The sequence below is a fragment of the Danio aesculapii genome, chromosome 10, assembly GCF_903798145.1.
Source record: "Danio aesculapii chromosome 10, fDanAes4.1, whole genome shotgun sequence".
Taxonomy (NCBI): domain Eukaryota; kingdom Metazoa; phylum Chordata; class Actinopteri; order Cypriniformes; family Danionidae; genus Danio; species Danio aesculapii.
In genome coordinates, this window is record NC_079444.1 from 33,426,306 (window position 1) to 33,448,828 (window position 22,523).

A 22,523-nucleotide genomic window follows, 5' to 3' on the forward strand; every position below is an offset into this window, starting at 1 on the left:
AGCTTTTTATGAATGTGTTTATTTAATGTTTACAAAAGCATTACATTCTTTAAACATCATACAATGATATAAAAAACAAACAAACAAACATATACTCTTATGCCGAGTTCAGACTGCATGATTTTAGCCCTGATTTTGACTTGTTGACAGGTTTTGAAAAATCACAGACAAATGCCTGAAATCACAGGCAAATCGGTGCTTGTTGATGTGAGTATCAATCACACAGTGTGAACTATCGAAGACACGATCTTAAAGAATAGCCATTGAGTCGCCCACACCCATGAGATATTTGGGATGCTACTGTAAATATCTGGAGCTGTCAGCGATTCAAAATCATGCTGTGTAAAATGTGTTCTGATTGAAAATAACATCAGCGATCACCTACAGCCAATAAGAGAGCAGCATCCACTAGTATGGGGATCTGCAGGACAGCGTGAGGTTGGGGGAGTAGTTAAAAGGGCCTATTTGGACCCAAGAAATTAAGGAAAAGCTAATGAAGCCCCTGTGTCGGTTTGACGTGTCATCTGAGCAATACCGCAACGGGGTCGAAAAAGAAGAAATTATTCCCTTCAAAAGTCAGGTGAGCAAAATAAGCACATTTTCTACCCCACTAAAAGCTTCTTTCTCATTATGTAGGTAATAAAAAAAGATATACGACGTGATCTTGCATTGTGTCCATGTCACTTCTCACATGTGTTTTGTTGGGAGACATAGTTTGCTGACCGAGACAAAGTTGTTGGCCATTCTTCCTATTGTAAAGTCATGCAGTGTGAAACCCCCTGTCGCCGATCCATCTTGCAGTGTAAACACAGCAGCGATGAAATGCTATCCCAGATAGTCATGCAGAGTGAAAACATCTGTGATGTGACAATAAAAATCGTGCAGTCTGAACTCGGCATTACAGTAAAACATGAGAGCAATGAAAATATTTTTGAAAGGTTTTGATCCACTTCCAATGTTTATATATATATATATATATATATATATATATATATATATATATATATATATATATATATATATATATATATATATATATATATATATATATAAACTATATTGCAAATAGGCAGCAGCATGAATCACGAACAGAACTCGGTTAATAATCAAATAATGTTTGTGGGTAATGGGTTTTTCCTGTGAGTGCACAATGTTCCAGAATGGACTTCTTTCTGCTAAATATACCTGTTATCAAAGACCACATACCCTCACCAGCCACTTAATTAGGTACACCTTACTAATACCGGGTTGGACCCCGTTTTGTCTTGAGAACTGCCTTAATCCTTCGTGGCATAGATTCAATAAGGGACTGGAAATGTTCCTCAGAGATTTTGGTCTATATTGACATGATAGCATCACGCAGTTGCTGCAGATTTGTCAGCTGCACAACCATGATGTGAATCTCCCGTTCCACCTCATCCCAAAGGTGCTCCATTGGATTGAGCTCTGGTGACTGTGGAGGCCATTTGAATACAGTGAACTCATTGTCATATTAAAAAAAAACAGTCTGAGACGAGAGACGATTCACGCTTCATGACATGGCGCGTTATCCTGCTGGAAGTAGCCATCAGAAGATGGGTACACTGTGGTCATAAAGGGATGGACATGGTCAGCAACAATACTCAAGTAGGCTGTGGCATTGACACATTGCTCAATTGGCACCAATGGGCCCAAAGTGTGCCAAGAAAATATCCCCCACACCATTACACCACCACCAGCAGCCTGAACTGTTGATACAAGACAGGATGGATCCATGCTTTCATATTGTTGATGCCAAACTCTGACCCTACCATCTGAATGTCGAAGCTTATTAGACCAGGCAACGTTTTTTCCAATCTTCTATGGTCCATTTTTGGTGAGCCTGTGTGAAATGTAGCCTCAGTTTCCTGTTCTTAGCTGACTGGAGTGGTTCTCAGTGTTGTCTTCTGCTGCTGTAGCCCATCTGCCTCATGGTTGGACGTGTTGTGTGTTGAGAGATGCTCTTCTGCATAACTCGGTTGTAACGAGTGCTTATTTGAGTTACTGTTGCCTTTTTATCAGCTCAAACCAGTCTGTTTATTGTCCTCTGACCTCTGGCATCAACAAAGCACATGCGCCCAAAACTGAACTGGATATTTTCTTTTTTTTGGACCATTCTCTGTAAACCCTAGAGATGGTTGTGCGTGAAAATCCTAATAGATCAGCAGTTTCTGAAATACTCAGACCAGCCCGTCTGGCACCAACAACCATGCCACGTTCAAAGTCACTTAAATCACCTTTCTTCCTCGTTCTGATGCTCTGTTTGAACTGCAGCAGATCGTCTTGACCATGTCTACATGCCTAAATGCAGTGAGTTGTTGCCATACAATTAATTGGCTGATTAGAAATTTGCATTAATGAGCAGTTGGACAGTTGTACCTAATAAAGTGGCCGGTGAGTGTATATGACAAACACTCTGTGCCTAAAAAACTTTTGGTAAGTAAATTCTACCTACAATACTATGGAAAACAGAAAAATAACTCCATAAACAAATATAGAAAACTGAATAGGAGCAAACAATCAAAACAGGCAAAAAGACAATGTTATTAAAAGTGCTTGGATGAACTTGATTACAATGCAGCTTCTTAAATTCATTAAAATAGCAGACACTATATTGCCATGTGCATATCAACCCTAACTGAGCTATTTTCAGGGTTTCTGCAAGTTAAATTTAAGTCTTTTTAAGACATTTTAAGACCATTTGAATGAAATTTTAGACTTATACACAGCTAAATGCTAAGGATTTTTTTTCAAATATCCCAGTTAGAAAATATTTTCACTTGCCCCATTAAAAAATGATTAAAATCTAATAAATTTAACAATACAAAAATAATAATTTTGTTTGAATTGTTTTTTATTAATTTTCAAATATATCAATTTACAAACCCTATAACCCTGACCAAGAATTTAACAAAATATAGCTTTGAATTACTACAATAAAAAAAATTTAATAATAAAAAATATAGGTCAGGTCAGTATCCTCAGCAGTAAATAAATGGAGAACTTTTAAACAAATGTTACTGTGAGGAAAGTTATTAAATGCTATTTTTAAATAAAAAAATCAAGTTTTATTAAGATGGTGATTGTAAGGGTGGTAATGGCCAGATTGGGTAGCTATACATAAACAAAGGAAAATTAAGACCTGTTAAAAAACAGTTAAGACCTACAACACAACATTTCAGTACATTTAAGACTTTTTAAGGCCTAACATTTAGCTTTTGAGATTTAAGACTTTTTAAGACCCTCCAGATACCCTGTATTTTATCTTTTGATGTTCGAGATGAGATTTTAACAGGAATTCATCATTGCATAACATGCACAGAGCCTCTTTAACTTATTCTGAAATCAGTGTTGTGATTTTGAAACTATTTTTCTCTGAAATGGTTATTACTGAACTCACAATTTTAAGCAATACACAACAACAATGTACTAAAAATATTTTCCGTCTGTTTTTGAAAAATGTTGGAGATAATAATACTGTAAAAACGATGCCCATTTACTACGAAAATGCCAACACTCCATGTATTCCTATCATTTACAGTGCATCATAGGACTGGGTGGAGCTAAATATGTATTTGGTATACTTTACATTTGCGATTCTCTCATTGCTGGAATAATCTGTGCTAGGCCTGCACAATATATCGTTTCAGCATCGATATCGTAATCTGATCATTCGCAATAGTCACATCACAGGCATATGCAATGTTGAGTTTGTTTTATAATTCATCATTTGTATGTGTTTTCGATGGCTGTGAATGTGTAATGACCCTAAAAGCATTCAGGCATAATAAATTGTAGCATTTGTGACTTTTACAATGATTACATTTACTGAATTATCTTTATCATTATCATTCAGTTACTGTACATGAATACTGTTAAGCTTCATCCCAATCCATCTAACATTATAAATTCTTTCCAAATAGAGATATTCAAGTTATTTGGTGAAATTGTATTTATATCACTATATATAGTCAAATATATATATATCGCAAAATAAAATTAAAAAATTACAATGTTAGACTTTTCCAGTGCTGTGCAGCCCCAATCTATACGGCATTATGGGTGAAGTACTATTTCCTCATCAATCTACCCCCAAAAAGCCATTCTCATGTAAATGAACAGCTAAAACTGACTGGACTAGACTGGATTGTCTTGAGATGTATTCTGGGTTTGCAGGGGTTCAGCAGATCCGGGTATGGTGGAGGATGATGAATATCTGTGCATGCTTTGGTAATCAGATGATACGTCTGTTGGGTTAGAGAGGATGCTTTCACTATCACTGGTGGACTGGGACATGATCCTGTACTCACGAACAGGGCAGGCGCGCTCTGTGAAATTGGGTTTAAAACCATTCTCCAGATCTTTAGGCATGGACAGCCATTTCTGTAGGGAATTAAATACAAAAAGATGCTTATGTTCCCCGCTATGAAGGATCACATATGGTAAAAAATAAATCAATTTGGGTCACACTTTATTTTAATGGTCCTTTTGTTGAATTTAAGTTACATTGCATCCACATGCCAACTAATTCTCATTAGATTATAAGTACACTGTTAGGTTGGGGTTAGGGTTAGTGTATGTTGACATGTACCTGCAAAGTTTCTAAGTTCCAAAGTTTAAAAGTTTATGCAAAATAGTCAGTGAAATGTCTGTTGAAGGAGCAGTATCAATAGATATTAAGCAGACAGTCTACTAATACTCAAATGGACCATCAAAATAAAGTGTTACCTAAATTTGTTCTAATATATTTCAAAGATACAAAACAATGGGCCAAAAATATCAATTATATATTATTTACACTTCATATATTTCTATGCAAGAAAATACTTTCACTTGTGACATTAAACAGAGCAAAAATACATTAGGTTTGATTTGATTTGATTTATTTTCGAATAGAAATATCATACATAAAATATCTTTAACAAAAAATACATCTCAACATGGTCGAAAATGGAGCGGGATGAGGCACAAGCTTATTATTTTCCACCCCATTTCCACATATATCATTCGTCTATTACTTTAACTTATTTCTTCTTTTACTTTAATCTTCTTTTCACACAAGACATATTTTATCCTTTTGGCATCTTTGACATATATGTTTGATTCTATTCGTACATTTACATTTTATAACATAGACCCCCAAACAAATACATAGCACTGCAAATAGCCATTAATTAAAATGTCATCATACCTTACTCATTTGATCCTTTTTCAATCACCTTTATCATTATATTCCTTCAATAATATATATTTATACAACTGTTTAAATTGGTTATTATCCTGACATTGTTTGAGAATCTGTTCTAGACTGTTCTATAGTTTCACACCACATGCAGACGTACACAAACTTTTTAAAGTTGTCCTTTTTTCAAGCTTCAATATTTTGTTCTTCTCTCAGATTATATCCCTCTTGTCTTTCCTCAACAAACTTTTGTATGCATTTCGGAAGTAATTTATTCCTAGCTTTAAACATAAACTGTGCCGTTTTAAATTTAACCAAATCACTGAACTTAAGTATCTTCAATTTAGGAAATAAAGGATTTGTATGCTCCAAATACCTCATATTTTCTATGATTCTAATTATTTTTTTCTGCATTGTACATACGGATTTTAAGTTAGATTTATATGTATTCCCCCAAATTTCAACACAATAACTCATATATGGCAACATAAGTGTGTTATATAGTACGTACATTGATTTATTGTCCAGGATAAATCTGCTTTATACACTATTGCTACAGTTTTTTACTAATTTTGATATCACGTTATTTATTTGCGGTTTCCAACTAATTTTATGATCCAATACAACACCAAGAAACTTAATTGCATATACCCTTTCTATGGTCCCTATCATACACCCGGCACAAGACGCGATGCAATTGTTGTTTGCTAGTTTCAGCTTGGCGCAAGAGTCGTTTTGACATTTTGTGTCACGCTGTTTAAATAGCAAATGCATTTGCACTCATATGTGCATCCATAGGTGTTCTGATCTAAAAAAAGGAGGCGTGTTGAGGCACATTGCTGGTGCGTTGCTATTTTGAAGAACTAAAATAGACTGTTCAATAGACCAGATCAAAGCTGGTCTATTGTCTAGCGCAGAGCGCGTTAGTTGTGCGCCTCGCTTACACATTGCTTAATACACACAGGATGTACTGCAATACGCAAATATCTTTACAAATAAAAAAGAATTAAAGAATTAAAATATTACAAAAATTATTTTCTAGACTACATTAATATAAAAAAACATACTTTCATGCCTTCTTAATCAAAGGGGGCTTTTTCAGCTTATTCATAACAATTTGCTTTTGTATAACATTATTAATATTAATAGTATTATTTATTATATGCATATTTATATTTGTTTTGATAAAAAGATAAAAACAAGCTTAGATTTGCCCACCTGTCAGGTTTTAGACCATATGGGTCTATTACCATATGGGTATATTTATTTATATTTATTTATCAGGATCCCTGATCCCATAGCATGTGTATTTGGATATAACTCAGTTTTTTAACACACTTGGTTATATTATTGTTCATTTATTCGTTTGCTGGAAATTAGAACTAAATTTAGAAATAGTTTTGAAACAAATCTTTGCGCTTAAACAAAATGAAATATGTATAGGCTAATAGATGTGTGTGCGTACAACACGTTTCATTATCCACAAGAGTGAAAGTATAAGTAAATAATGAGGAGGCTCATCTTTCATTCTCGCGCTGTAGATGCTCTGTTTAACTGTTTTCTCTCTAGTGAAGGGTTCAGTTTTTCCACTTACAAAGTCTCATAACGAAAACCTTAATATGTGAAATGAAAATATGATCTTTTTAACTTTTATTTAATGTTTAAAATGCAAATCCATTTAGATTCACTTTATTTGGTAAACAAAGCAATCTCTCAAATAATATCTCTACTAAAAGACAGAAAATATTACTGTACAAACTGCATTGTACATAAATAAGATGAACATTTTCATATTAGTCAATAATATTACTGTAATTTATTTAAAAACTGAAGAAATATAAATTTACACACATTTACTCAAGAAAATAAACAGAATTAATGATGGGCTAAAAATCTGCGGAATTCTGCGCACACAGATTCCGTGTGGGCCTAGTTATGACCTCAGGCTAAGGCAAATAACTGAGAAAGCATCAATCTGAGGCTGCATTTTATGATGTCATCATGTAGACTTCTGACAATGTATTTTACTGTATTTTAAAAATACAAAAATACAAGACACTGAAGTATTTTGAGACAAAATATTAACCCATCTTCTTAAACCCCATCAAATTACAAACAACTATTTTCAATTTAAAATATGTATTATACTGCCCATCTCTCACATTAAGAACATCTTTATTTGCACATCAATCAATCATCATACTTAAAATAAAGTATTTATAATTATGCTGATGCATATCTGTTACTGTTGTTGTTGTTATTATTATTATTATTATTACTACTATTATTATTATTATTTTAATTATAATTATTAAATGCATTTTGGAAACTTTGATCTCCATACTCATTTTACTGTAAGGTTAGAAATGTATTTCTTCACCCTAAAATATATTTAGAAAGATATTTTGGTTAAAATGAAATATATTTTCAATTTCAAAAATATATTTAACACAGATACAACATATATTTCCTATATATTTTCAGCCAGGAAAAATATATATATAAAAAAAAAAAATGGGCTTATATTCAGAGATAGTCTGACTGAGAAAGAAATGCTACTTACTTCAACATTGCCGTCATAGTTGTCAAAAAGGGCCGCGAGATAATTGCTTACATTCCGTCCTGCATTTGGTACCACTGGTATTAGAATTATTCTCAACCTAGGGAATGTTGAACATTTGGTTAGAGGGAATAATTATTTAGCTAATATACACTACTGGTCAAAAGTTTTTTTTTATGGTTTTTTTTTTTAAGAAAATTATTCTGTTTATCAAGGCAGCATTTATTAAATGTAAAAGGAATTGTTAAATATTTATTGAAATTTTAAATGTCTGCTTTCTTATTTTATGTATTTTCAAATGAAATTATTACTCCAGTCATTATTGCTTTTATTACAATTACCATTGATAATAATATTAATAATAAGTAGGCATTTCTGTGTGGAGTTTGCATGTTCTCCCTGCGTTTTTGTGGGTTTCCTTCAGGTGCTCCGGTTTCCCCCACAGTCCAAAGACATGCGGTACAGGTGAATTGAGTAGGCTAAAATTGTCCGTAGTGTATGTGTGTGAATGAGTGTGAATGGATGTTTCCCAGAGATGGGTTGCAGCTAGAACGGCATCAGCTGTGTAAAACATGTGCTGGATAAATTGGCGGTTCATTCCGCTGTGGCGACCCCGAATTAATAAAGGGACTAAGCCGAAAAGAAAATAAATGAATGAATGAATGAATACTAGAGTGATTTCTGAAGGATCATGTGACTGAACACTGGAGTAATGAAGCTGAAAAATCATCTTAAAAATCACTGGAATAAATTATTAAATAAACTATAAACTACTTTTGAACAATTATTATATAGTGCAATAACTTGTACTGTATTTTTGATTAAATAAATGCAGCCTTGGTGAGCAGGATTAGCTTATTTTAAAACATTCAAAAATCTTATTGACCCCAAACTTCTGACAGGAAGTGTATATGTTTAAGAATTAAACCACACAAAAAATTGATTCAAACCTCTCGCTGTGGACGAGCAGGCAGGAGAGTATGACGAGTAGGATTGTTGCTCCCACTGCATACAACACCAGTGATGTCACAGACATGGAACCCAAACTCTCTGGCAAAAGAACTGTTATGAAAAATCCCTTCTTTTAATCACAAATCTCTCCAAACATATTCATGTATTTCACAGCTTTAGTACACTTAAGAAAAGATATTGCTTCTATAACTGACAGCAAAACCCTGTGCTTGGCAAGTCTGCAGAAATATGCCAGATCTGAAAAATGCCAAACCCCAGTGCCCTTAAAGTATTAGTTCATCATAATCTCCCTCATAGATGTATAACTTTTGATCAATTTTGGAATTAAAATTAAGATGTTTTTAGTCAAATTTGAGATTTCTGTACCTGCGTTGAAAGTTTTTATGTACATGGTATAAAACAAATTTATTAGCCCTCCTGTGAAATTTTAATTCTTTACAAATATTTTACAAGTGACGTTTAACTGAGCAAGGAAATGTTAACACTTAACAGTATTTCCTATAATATTTTTGCTTGTTAAAAAACATTATATTTATTTTAATTTGTCTGGAATAAAAGTTTTTTATTTTTATTTAAGTAATTAAAAAATTATATTAGGAACAAACCACTGTCATACACTGACTTGCCTAATTAATTTAAATTGATATAAATTGCCTAGTTAGCTTTGTACTTGTACATGTGTAATGACAATAAAGTTGAATCTAATCTAATCTAACCAAATTAACCTAGTCGAGGTGGACACCCATGACACGTGGAGTCTCACAAGGTTAAATTCTGGCAAGGTTCAACCTTTATATGCTCCCTCTGAGCCAAATACTGAGAAAGAACCAAATCTCCTACCACAGCTATGCTGATGACACTCAGATCTACTTAACCCTACTCCCTAATGATTACAGCCCTATTGACACCCTCTGCCAATGCATTGATGAAATTAACAGTTGGATGTGCCAAAACTTTCCTCAGTTAAACAAAGAGAAAACTGAAGTCATTGCGTTTGGGAACAGAGATGAGGTTCTCAAGGTGAATGCGTACCTTGGCTCCAAGGGTCAAACAACAAAAAATAAGGTCAAGAATCTTGGTGTGACTCTGGAGTCAGATCTGAGTTTCAGTAGTCATGTCAAAGCAGTAACTAAATCAGCATACTATCATCTCAAAAACACTGCAAGAATTAAATGCTTTATTTTCAGTGAAGACTTGTTCATGCTTTTATCAGCAGCAGGGTGGATTACTGTAATGGCCTCCTCACTGGCCTTCCCAAAAAGACAGTCAGACAGTTGCAGCTCATCCAGAACGCTGCGGCCAGAATTCTGACCAGAAACAGGAAATCAGAGCACATCACACCTGTCCTCAGGTCTTTACAATGGCTCCCAGTTACATTTAGAATAGACTTTAAAGTGTTATTACTGGTCTATAAATCACTAAATGGCCTAGGATCTCAATAAATTACAGATATGCTCACTGAAAACAGATCACTCACACCTTTAGGATCATATAAACTAGAAATTCCTAGGGTTCAGTCAAAGCATGGTGAATCGGCCTTCAGCTACTGTACTACGACAACCCAAGCACAACCCCCCCCCCCCCCCCCCCCGGTGGAATCAGCTTTCAGAAATGATCAGATGTGCTCCAACATTAGGCATGTTCAAATCAGGCCTGCATCTGTTTAGCTGTGCCTTTACTAAATGAGCACTGTGCTACGTCTCACAGATCGTACAGATCGCACTATTATGTCTTTTTTCCCATTCTTTTATAACCCGTTGAACACATTTTAATCTGTTTTAATCACGGTTATTATTTGTTTTTATTTTATTAAACTTGTCTCTTTTATTCCTGTTTATGTAAAGTACTTTGAATTACCACTGTGCTATGAAATGTGCTATATAAATAAACTTGCCTTGCCTTGCCTTGCCTTGCCTTTCCTAGCCAAGACTTTAAATGACACTTTAAGCCAAATAACTGTACCTTGCAAAATAACTAGTGAAATATTATGTAATGTCATCGTGACGCAGACAAAACTATTATGTTTAGAAATAACTATTAAATAAAACTTTATAATTTTTTTTAAAAGAATGAAAATTTCACAGGAAGCCTAATAATTTTGTTACATGTATTTGTGTGTGTGTTAATACATAATTTTAAATGTTAAAAAGTCAATAAAGAACATTCAGAGCATGTGTGTCTGGACAGAATGCAATGCTCTGATTGGCTGCTCTAATGTTGACGATATAAAGGGCAACTTTTTGAACAATGTTGCTGGGCAGCTTTGGGAAATGATGTCCTCAATGGTCAACCAGGTGAGATACAGGGCAACTAATTAGGGCAATGAAATACAGATACAATATTATTGCCCATTCTCAATAGGAAAGCAGCCGAGCAACATCATTCGTCAATAATGCCTGACAAAGTTGCTCAATCAGTTTCCCTGTGTATTATTAGCATTACTGTCACATACTACTTTTGCGTGAGTGACTCTGTATGTCTGCACCTCTTTTATTTCCAACATGCTATGTAGAAAAGAGACTTGTAATACTGATAAGATGTGGTGGTAACACTTTAGAATAAAGGTCCATTAGTTAATGTATTTACTAACACTAAGCATGAATAATCTTGTAAAGCATTTATTAATCATAGTTCAACATTAACTAATGCATTATTGAAATCCAAAGTTGTGCTTGTTAACATTTAAGAGCTCTTATTATGCATTATAAAAGGTCATGGTTTGGTGGTCTTTAACAACAGGCTGATATGCAAGGTCAAAAAACACTTTCCTTGTCTTATAATATGCATTTATTTTTACCTAGTTATCCCAGCGACTCCCATATGAATCATTCAATGATTCATTTGTTCCCAAATCCCTCCTTTGCGTGAGACTAATCTGTGCTGATTGGTCCAATGACCCAGTCTGTTGTGATTGGTTGACTGTGTACTTAGAGCACAGAGTAAACGTGTGAGCCCAACCCTGGAGTGCATTAAAGCAATGCAGTTAAACACCAGCATATTACTCTACTCTTAAACCTAACCCCAAGTAATAACAATGACACGCATTCAGTATTAATCCACACAGTGGCAAAAGCTGAACTGTTTTGAAAATTGACCACGCCACGTGTGAGGAACATCTGATGTTGGCCATAGCAAAAGCAAACGGCAGATCGCGAATTCAGAAATGCATTTATATTGGTGAAGGAAGAAGCACGTGTCACATTTTCAACATGGTTTTGGACACTAAATGTGAATAGCCCATACAGATTTAACCTGAGAGATACAGTACAAGCACTGATCTATAATAGATACGTGATTACAAGCCGTGCGGAGCAATTACAAGTTACAACACACAATTAAACGTATTTTGCAAACTACAGAAAACCAGGCAACCATTTTAAACACACTTCAGGTTGTGTAGGAAGGAGAAACACTTATAGGATCTGGAGGAACAAGAAATTGGTCCATACAAACTGTGTAATAGTTACTGACAAAGTCCCATACATAAGTAGTCTTTGCTAATCCTTCCTTTAATATCAGATTTCCGGCGAATCCTGTACTGCAGGGTAGGTTATTGTATCAATCATCAGAAAAATGACAGGAACAATACAGCACACGGTTGGTTATCCTGTGGTGTTGTTGTGAAAATTAACTTAAACCCTTTATTCCCCACAACCGCATGTCTGGCCATCTCTCAGTGATAGTAATCTTCGTGTCATGATCAATGATCCTATAATCCCTCACAATCCACTAGTGTCTGAAGGACAAGGCGTGTTCATGTTTTACCGGATCCAGTAGCTCAAATTTGGTATTGTTTCGTGTTGGCGTCAATACGAACAGGCAAAATATCCAAACGAATGATGAATCATTGAAACATTTACTCATTTAATGTCGAATCTTTTATTTTAAAAATCTAAATTTTTAAACAAGTGCACGTTCTGAATGCTGAAGTCAGATATTCTGCTTTGTAAATGTGTGGTGCCGGAACATCGTCTTTGTTTTGGTTCTTTAACCTGCCCAATCCCAGTTAAGCCAATTATATTTCAGCTCGCTGGGTTGCCTTTGTAGAAAACCGCTATTTCATTTAGTCAGGAAGGCTTTTAAAGTATGTGTCCGTGACTGAAATGTGACCACCGGTGGACAGTAGCAGCCGAAATAAGACGCAGATTCAGAGTTCCACATGAGGTGATTATTAATTAGCAAATAATATCAATAGTACAAATGTAAACATTAGGTGAGCAGGTTACATTGTAACAGTGTCTTAACATTCCACTAGTGTCTGAAGGAAAGGTGCGTTCATGTTTTACCAGATCCAGTTGTTCATATTTGGTATTGTTTCGTGTTGACGTCAATACGAACAGGCAAAAGATCCAGAGCAACGATGAATCATTTAAACATTTACTCATTTAATTTTTTATAAAAAATCTATATTTTTAAACAAGTGCACGTTCAGATTTAACCCTCAGATGGGTGATTTCATTTACTTAGAGCTGTGTTGCACACTGCATAGAAGGTCATTTACAAAAACCCATAATAGGGCCTCTCTAATGAGTTAACATGAACTAACATTATTTCATGTAAATAACATTGACTAACATTAACAAAGTTGAATAAATACCTTAATAAATGTATTACAAATTGTTCATGTTAGTAAATACATTACCTAATGGACCTTTATTCTAAAGTGTTACCGATGTGATAACTCGTCAGTACCTGTGTCGTTGGTTTTCACAGTTCCCCTTGTCACAGACTCGCTCCACTCGCTCCAGAATTTGGACTGGCCGCAGGATGAGGGTATCCGAGCCCTGACCTGAAACTCGTACTGTTTGTTTGAAGGAAAAGGCAAACTGTATGTGGTCCTGGTGCCTGGAGTGGTGTCCTAGGATCAGAGGAGGTGGAAATCATTTTGTTTGTCTTCAGTTGTCAGATGATTATAAGGTGAGATACATTAAAAAAAACTATTTATACAACTAGAAGTTAAGACGAGTACTGAGACTTTCTGCCATTTGTTTATCACTTTGTTTGTTGGATGTTACATTGTTAAACCAATAGGTGGCGACAACTTACATGGTCTGGTAAACATAGAGTCTTACATGGTTTGATAAGTATAACTATAACTATACATAATTTTGTTGTATAAGGAAAATTGTACAAGCCGTAAGCTTACTAAGACATCACTAATATAAGATTATACATGAGGAGTTCAGATACAAAAACTGCTAAGTGATGTCTGAACATTTTTTTCAAGTCTAGTGAGTGTATATATACAGTGCATCCGGAAAATATATATAGCGATTCACTTTTTCCACAATTTTTTATGTTACAGCCTTATTCCAAAATGGATTCAATTCATTTGTTTCCTCAAACTTCTACACACAATTCCCCATAATGACAATGCAAATTTATTAAAAATAAAAAACCTGAAATATCACATGTGCGTAAGTATTCAAAGCCTGTGCTCAATACTTTGTTGATGCACATTTGGAAGCAATTACAGCCTCAAGTCTTTTTGAATATGATGCCACAAGCTTGGCACACCTTTCATTTGGAATTTTTACCCATTCTACTTTGGAGTACCTCTCAAGCTCTATCAGGTTAGATGGGAAGCGACAGTGTACAGCCATTTTCAGATCTCTCCAGAGATGTTCAATAGGATTTAGGTCTGGGCTCTGGCTGGGCCACTCAAGGACATTCACCGAGTTGTTGTGAAGCCACTCCATTGATATTTTGGCGATGTGCTTTGGGTTCTGTCCTGCTGGAAGATGAACAGTTGCCCTAGTCTGAGGTCAAGAGCACTCTGAAGCAGGTTTTCATTCAGGATGTCTCTGTACATTGCTTTATTCATCTTTCCCTCTATCCCGACTAGTCTTGCAGTTCCTGCTGCTGAAAAACATCCCCACAGCATGATGCTGCCACCACCATGCTTCACTGTAGGGATGGTATTAGCCTGCTGATGAATGGTGCCTGGTTTTCTCCAAACGTAACGCCTGGCATTCACTCCAAAGAGTTCAATTTTAGTCTCGTCAGACCAGAGAATTTAGTTTCTTATAGTCTGAGACACCTTCAGATGCCTTTTGGCAAATTCCAGGTAGAGAGTGGCTTCCGTCTGACCACTCCACCATAAAGGCCTGATTGGTGGATTGCTGCACAGATGGTTGTCCTTCTGTAAGGTTCTCCTCTCTCCACAGAAGAACACTGGAGCTCAGACAGAGTGACTATCGGGTTATTGATTACTTCCCTAAGGACTAAGGCCCTTCTCCCCGATCACTTAGCTTAGATGGCCGGTCAGTTCTAGGAACAGTCCTGGTGGTTCCAAACATCTTCACTGATGTATGATGGAGGCCACTGTGCTCATTGGAACTTTCAGAGCAGCAGAAATTTATCTGTAACCTTCCCCAGCCTTGTGCCTCGAGACAATTCTGTCTAGGAGATCTACAGACAATTCCTTTGTCTTCATACTTAGTTTGTGCTTTGACATGCACTGTCAACCCTGGAACCTTATATAGACAGGTGAATGCCTTTTCAAATCATGTCCAATCAACTGAATTTACCACAGGTGAACTCCAATTAAGCTGCTGAAACTTCTCAAGAATTATCAGTGGAAACAGAATGTACCTGAGCTCAATTTAGAGCATCACGGTGAATACTTCCGCACATGTGATTTTTCAGGTTTTTTATTTTTAATAAATTTGCAACAATATTAAAAAATCTTTTTTCACATTGTCATTATGGGGTATTGTGTGTAGAGTTTTGAGGAAATAAATGAATTTAATCCATTTTGGAATAAGTGCTGTAACATAAGAAAATGTGGAAAAAGTGAAGCGCTATGAATAATTTCTGGATGCACTGTACACTGCTCAAAAATAATAAAGGGAACACTTAAATAACACAGTGTAACTCTAAGTCAATCACTCTTCTGTGAAATCAAACTACCCACTTAGGAAGCAGCACTGATTGACAATCAATTTCACATGGTGTTGTGCAAATGGAATAGATAAAAGCATTGAGGCGCTACTAGGAGCCAGGCAAAATGACCTCCAGCAAGCCACTAATGTGTAACGCATCACTTGTCAAAGATCAAAAACAATCGCCATACTTTTTTAAAATAAAGTCAACTAATCGCTTTTAATGGGCGGCAATGTGGCTCGGTGGTTAGCACTGTTGCCTCACAGCAAGAAGGATGCTAGTTCGAGCCTCGGCTGGATCAGTTGGCATTTCTGTGTGCAGTGTGCACGTTCTCCCCGTGTTGGTGTGGGTTTCCTCCGGGTGCTCCGGTTTCCCCCACAGTCCTAGGACATGTGCTATAGATGAATTGAATAAAATAAATTGGTTATAGTGTATGAGTGTGTGTGAGAGTGTATGGATGTTTCCCAGTACTGTTTTGCGACTGGAAGGGCATCCGCTGTGTAAAATCATATGCTGGAAATATTGGTGGTTCATTCCGCTGTGATGGCCCATGATAGATAACGGACTAAGCACAAGGAAAATGAATGAATAATCGCTTTTTACAGTGTATTAACGTCTCGCTCTTGGATCAAATCCTCAGTAAAGCTGCGGTCACACTGCACTTTTCGCCCCATAGACTTCCATTCATAGACATGCAAATACAACAGTTCAGAAACGCAAGCTCGTGCGACAAGATCGCTACGTTGGAAAGTTCAAGCTTGGTGAACACTGACCTGCGAAATTGCATCACGTGAGACCAATCGAAGATCAAAACATGACCTCTCTTTACAGAAATTTAAAATATGGACCAATCACTTGCCATTTTTATTGTCCAATCATCTTTTTTAATCCCGCCCCATTTCGCAGAGTCGTACGACAGAATTTTGGAAGCTCAAAGTCTAGTGTGACCGCGGCTTAACCTGAATATAACCCAATTAGCATTTTATTTTATAACACTCATTACCTTCCAATTGTTCTGGTCAGTCCTGTAACGAACTTCGCTCTCAGTGCATGCACCGTTCTCCGTAACATTCCAGTAAAGCCACAATTCAGCATCTTTTTTCTCCACCACAGACAGGTTTGTCGGAGGGTTAAGCTTCACTGTTTAACATCACAGTAACATAACAATCCATCCATAATACCATTAATATCAAATCTTGGGAAAACAAAAAACGAATGGCTTCTCATACCATATGCTTTAAGATCATGTTCCTGTTCCGTCACCAAACTGCCATCGTCACGGTACAGGCTTGTTGTAAATTTATTAAACCGTTGTACTCTTTTGTAGGGGAGCATGCAGGCCACATTAACACCGTTTGCTGTCTCATATTTAGGACAGTGTACGATGTCATCATGTGAAAACCTAAGAGAAATCACACATCAATAGTAAGTTCCCCAATTTGATTTTCAAAAATCATTCTTGTTTCGTTGATACATACCCGCCCTTGAGACTGTAATTGTACTGATGTTCGCTCCATGTGCAGTTCACATAGTCCAGATTTATGATAAGGCAGTTTATTTCTGGATAAAGATGAGAGAAACGGTCTAGTAAATATTATACTGGGGTACTTTAAATTGTTCTACTTTTGCAATTCCTGAGGTGGAACAGTTGAAATCAGGTTTATTAGCCCTCCTGTATGTTTCCCCCCCAATTCATGTTTAATGGTAAAAAGATTTTTCTGAACAAAATAGTTTTAATAACTGATTGATTTCATCTTTGCCATGATGGCAGTTCATAATATTGTGCTAGATATTTTTCAAGACACTCGGCTTAAAGTGACATATAAAGACTTAATTAGGCAAGTTAGGGTCAGTGGTGGATTTAGGCATGGGCAATATAGGCAATCACAGAGGGTGGCATCTTACTGGGGGCGGCACGGGGAGACGATGCAAAAAAATAAATTAATTAAACATGCCCCAGTAAAAATTATCTGTGCCCCAGTAAGCTTTGAGATTTATTTTATGCAAATGTATTAATTTAGAGTGGTAATCCCAGAATTAGGGGCTGTTCACATTTGGCGTCTTTTGCATGAGCAAGTTTGTTACTCTTTGTGTGTGACCGAAACAAGGCTGGTGAAAGCAATCTGGCGAATGTGCGCAGAAAACCATTCCCGCGCATCTCACACAAGCTGCTGCTGCTCCCGGTAAATCCCGGTTCTTTACATGCACACCAATACAATACACGCCGCTCATGCGCTGTGAAAACTGTGAGTAACAGCGTTTTATGTTACTTTTATGACACGAGGTGTCGTCACTAAGTCTGTTTTGCAAGTTGACAAACTGAGGTTTATTAAACATGATGATAATCTTATTTTGTCTAAGCATGGCTATGAAGCAGAAAGGAGGGATAGAGTCAGGGAGGTAAGACTTAAATAGGGTCGAAGATGAAAGGATAATTCTATAAACCATATATATATATATTTGTATTTTATAGAATTGTTATAATATTATATAAATATATTTATTGTATAAATAAATATAATAAAATATTTCTTTCCATGTCTCTCCAGTTTTGTCTTTACATTGTTTTTCAGTTAGATTTAGAATTGTTTTCTGTTATTTATTTAGAATAATAATTATATTATAATAATATTAATTAATAATAATATAAGTTTGGGGGGGGTAATTATTAATTAAAAGTTTTTAGTAAAGTATGTAATGCAAACTTGGATCAGTCTGATTGGATTATTGCTGATTACGGATGGGAAGCCAGGCATGATCAATCATATCATGTGCTCCTCTCAAAATTAGTTTATAAAACTTTACTAAGTGAACATACTTGTTTATCTGAAAAACAGTGCTAAAGTCAGATATTCTGCTTTGAAAATGTGCGTTACGTGTCAGAACGTCTGTCTTTGTTTTGGTCATTTAACCCACTTAATGCCAGTTTAGCCAATTATATTTCAGCACCCCGTGTTGCCTTGGTGGAAAACTGCATATTTCGTTATTTTAGTCAGGAAGGCTCTCAAAGCAGGCATCCGTGACCAAAATGCGACCTCTGGTGGACAGTAGCAGACTCCAAAATGAGACGCAGATTCAGAGTTCCACATGAGGTGGTTATTAATTAGCAAATAATATAAATATTAGGAATGTAAACATTAAGTGAGCAGGTTAAATTGTAATCCTGTGTCCTAAAAACAAGCTACTTGAAGAGATTTGCAGTGACAAGCAATTTGGCTGTTTGCACCAGACGAAAGACGACAGAAAATTAAATACAGCCATTCAGAAGCACAGAATAGTGCACTCACTGCACTCCAACGAAATGGTGAGGTTTATAATCGAATTAATACATATTAACCCTCTTTAACATTATTAAATGTAGATGCTGAATCACTGATATGTGTTGGTTTGCACTGATACACAGATCTAAAGTTCAATTTCAAACAGTTTATTTTATTTTCAAGATCTGAGGTGAACTATCTGCTGCTGCTTCAGTAGGATGGCAATAAATGTCATGTAAAATGGCATTCAAACTCACATTATTGGCGTTTAGCATTGACTAAAGCGCATGGGGTTTACATGAGGCAATCATTGTCAGTTTATTCTGTTGTTTAGCTGCTTGGAGCCATTTATAAAATATACATTTTAACTCATTTTAGTATGGAAAATATTTCTTCTAACACATGCTGCTGCTTTTATTTAGATCACTGTTTAAGTCAGCCTTTAGGCTCGACAGTCAGGCACACTACTGTTGGTGTCGTCAACCTGGCATCCCTCGCTTCCGTTTGTTTTGAACCAGGTGTGCAATACCTAGAATAGCCACTGGGTGTTAAATTTACTGCACCTTTAAGTGGGCTATTAATATTGACATTAAAATGGTTTTTAAAAAATTAAGAACTGCTTTTCTTCTAGCCGAAATAAAGCAAAATAAACTTTATCCAGAAAAAAAATATTATAGGAAATACTATGAATATTTCATTGCTCTGTTAAACATCAATTGTGAAATATTGCATATTAATAAAATTAAATATTAATAACATATACAGGAGGGCTAATAATTTTGACTCAACTGTATATGCTAATGAATGACATAATATACTGTAGAAGTCACATTTTCTGCAGAGTGTAATGGTTATTATTAGTCAGCAGAGGATGCTCAATCTGTATGGTAATTTCGGTGTAAAATTTAACATACAGGAAATGTTCATTTCCGGTCAAACACAGTACTATTTTAAACAGTGTTACTTCTTAATATGGTGTCAGTTAATATCCGAAATACCAATTAAAATGACATATTTTGACTTTAGTCAATGTTTGTGTAAGAAATTGATCATAATAGGTTGTAATCTCATGTTGCGTGACACATGTTGGAAAGCAGCCATCTGAAAATCATTTCCTCAATTTTACATTACTTAAGACTTCAGTCTCTTCAGGATTATCAATTGATCACCTCTGCTGATGAAATAATCCCTTTTTAGACTTGTATATGTTAAGATTATTTGAACATTACATTATTTTTTTTTTCATCTCGACGGTTGTAGAACCACATTACTTCCGTAGTCTTTGCAAACAAAACCACAAAAAGGAGAAAAAATGAATAAAAGACTGAAGAACTCAGCCGATTTAGTCTAGTTTATTTAGGAAGTACTTTTTTAATATAGACATATACAGTTTAGTACTTTTTAAATATAAACTATAATATGTTTCATGAAAGAAACATGATCCCTGTGTAAGATCATATCAAAATCTAGATGAAATAATACAAATAATATTCAGATTTTCTAAAAAGACAAATCCATGATACTCACTTGGATCAGATGATGCTGAAAATGTGCAAAAGTTCGCAAAGAAAAGAGTGAGAAACAGTAATTTCATCTTGAACAGGGTCACATAACGCACTTCTTGTTGTTTCTGTTTCTGCGTATCTGCGTTTTGTGAGCTGACGTATCTGTGAGATTTCCTGTTCACATTTTGTTAGTCACCTGCCGTTAAAAGAGTGACATGTTTCTACACTGTAAAAAATTAATTGTTGAGAAAACATGAAAAAACAAGGCAACTTGATGCAGTAAGAACTTTGAGTTGTCTCAACAACTGTTTTTTTGTTTTTCTCAGTAACAATATTTTGTTCAGCTTACATAATTTTGTTTATTCATGTTGATTATTGTATTGTGCTAACGAAGATATTCTTGTCACATCAACTGAAGCAACAGTTACTGCTATTGAGTCAAATCATTTTTTTCTGTTCACTGGATGATTTTTTTTTCAAATTTGTAGAATAAGTAATTACTAGTTAGCATATCATCCTGTTTTTAATTATTTTACTTATAAATGACAAACACAAACTTACTACTTCATTCATTCATTTATTTTCCTTTGGCTCAGTCCCTTTATTCATCAGGGGTCACCAGAGTGGAATGAACTGCCAACTTATTCAGCATATGTTTTACACAGCAGATGCCCTTCCAACTGCAACCCAGTGCTGGGAAACACCCATTCACATTCAGACACCTGTACCGCATGTCTTTGGACTGTGAAACCGGAGCACCCGGAGGAAACCCACCAGAGCACAGCGATGCCAACTGACCCAGCCGGGTCTCAAACCAGCAACCTTCTTGCTGTGAGGCGACTGTGCTACCAACTGGGCCACTGTATCAACCCTCTGACAAGCAACAGATAAACAAACTTAGTTTTCGATCACCACATCGCGCATACGTGATTTATTTAAATATCAATATTCCTGTTCGACACAAAAATGTTTGTCCAGAAAACTCAGTTACACATGTAGACATGACATTTTAGCAAATATTGTTGACACAACATATATTTTTATGTAGATCAATCGTTATTCACAATTCTTAGTATATATGACAGAAAAAGTACAGTGTGCTGAACAAATGGTGATTTTTATTTTTTACAGTGTATGTGAAAGATGATATGAAATTGATATTTTATAACATTTATTTTGCAGTTCACAAATCAGTTTTTTTATCTAAAAACAGACAGTGTTATCCAAAAAACTAAAACTGATATATATATATATATATATATATATATATATATATATATATATATATATATATATATATATATATATATATATATATATATATAAGGAATAAACATGTACTGTATAACAAATTCTGTATAATATATTCTGACCTATTCAGATATTATGCAACAATCAAGTATGCAGCAAAATAAAAGGTTTACGTCAGAATTCATATTGTAAACAATCTTGTGCTCAGAACTACAGAATAGTAAAAATATATCTTTATTTCAGTGGATAAATTCTCTCGGTTATAAACTGTAATGAAGAAGACAATTATTGATTATATTTTTGCATTATACAGTGGGGAAAATAAGTACTGAACATGTCACCATTTTTCTCAGAAAACATATTTCTAAAAGTGCTGTTCACTTGAAATTTTTCCAGATGTTGGTAACTTTATGCAAAGAAAACAAATCTAATTAGTTTACAAATTAAGTTATGTGTAATAAAATGAAATGAAGCAGGGAAAAAGTATTGAACACATGAAGAAAGGGAGGTGTAGAAAGGCAGTGAAAATCTCTCAGTAGTTCTTCAGCAACCCTCTGCCCTTCATCAGTGTAAATGAATATTAGCTGCTTCAGTCCAACATCTACCTTAGTAGGAGGATGAAGATGAAACCAGGGTGGACATTTCAGCAAGACAGCGATCCAAAACACAGCCGGGAAAACTCTCAATGCTTTCAGAGAAAGAAAATCAAGCTGTAGAATGGCCTAGCCAATCACCTGACTTCAACCTAATAGTAAATACAAAATAAAGCTCAGATTTGATAGACGAGACCCACAGAACCATCAAGATTTTGACACTCTGTTCAAGCCTGTGAAAAAACTCACTCCTGTGCAATGCATGTGACTTCATTCTCCATATGAGAGGCGTCTTTA

The 22,523-nt window shown here is 35.4% G+C and overlaps 1 protein-coding gene across 2 annotated transcripts; it reads right to left on the reverse strand.

Moving 5' to 3' along the window:
- Positions 1-1,060: 1,060 nt before the first annotated feature.
- On the reverse strand, positions 1,061-20,522 carry il2rga (interleukin 2 receptor, gamma a). 2 transcript variants are annotated; one of them, XM_056467188.1, is made up of 8 exons: positions 20,405-20,522; positions 17,096-17,177; positions 16,847-17,019; positions 16,621-16,757; positions 13,425-13,590; positions 8,711-8,810; positions 7,764-7,860; positions 1,061-4,401 (listed from the first exon to the last, which is right to left on the reverse strand). In XM_056467188.1, the coding sequence occupies exons 1-8, from the start codon at positions 20,469-20,471 to the stop codon at positions 4,156-4,158; spliced, it is 1,068 nt and encodes a 355-aa protein (XP_056323163.1). In that variant the 5' UTR covers positions 20,472-20,522; the 3' UTR covers positions 1,061-4,155. The 2 variants fall into 2 exon arrangements, with proteins under 2 accessions (XP_056323163.1, XP_056323162.1); XM_056467187.1 differs by having other exon boundaries at positions 8,711-8,822.
- Between the last annotated feature and the right edge of the window lie 2,001 nt (positions 20,523-22,523).

Excerpts from the sequence above, each read along its gene's own strand:
- il2rga (XM_056467187.1), bottom strand. The coding sequence starts at position 20,471 with ATGAAATTACTGTTTCTCACTCTTTTCTTTGCGAACTTTTGCACATTT. Across the intron at positions 17,020-17,095 it reads AATTACAGTCTCAAGGGCGG|GTTTTCACATGATGACATCG; the intron begins GTATGTATCAAC and ends GATTTCTCTTAG. Across the intron at positions 16,758-16,846 it reads ACATGATCTTAAAGCATATG|TGAAGCTTAACCCTCCGACA; the intron begins GTATGAGAAGCC and ends GATGTTAAACAG.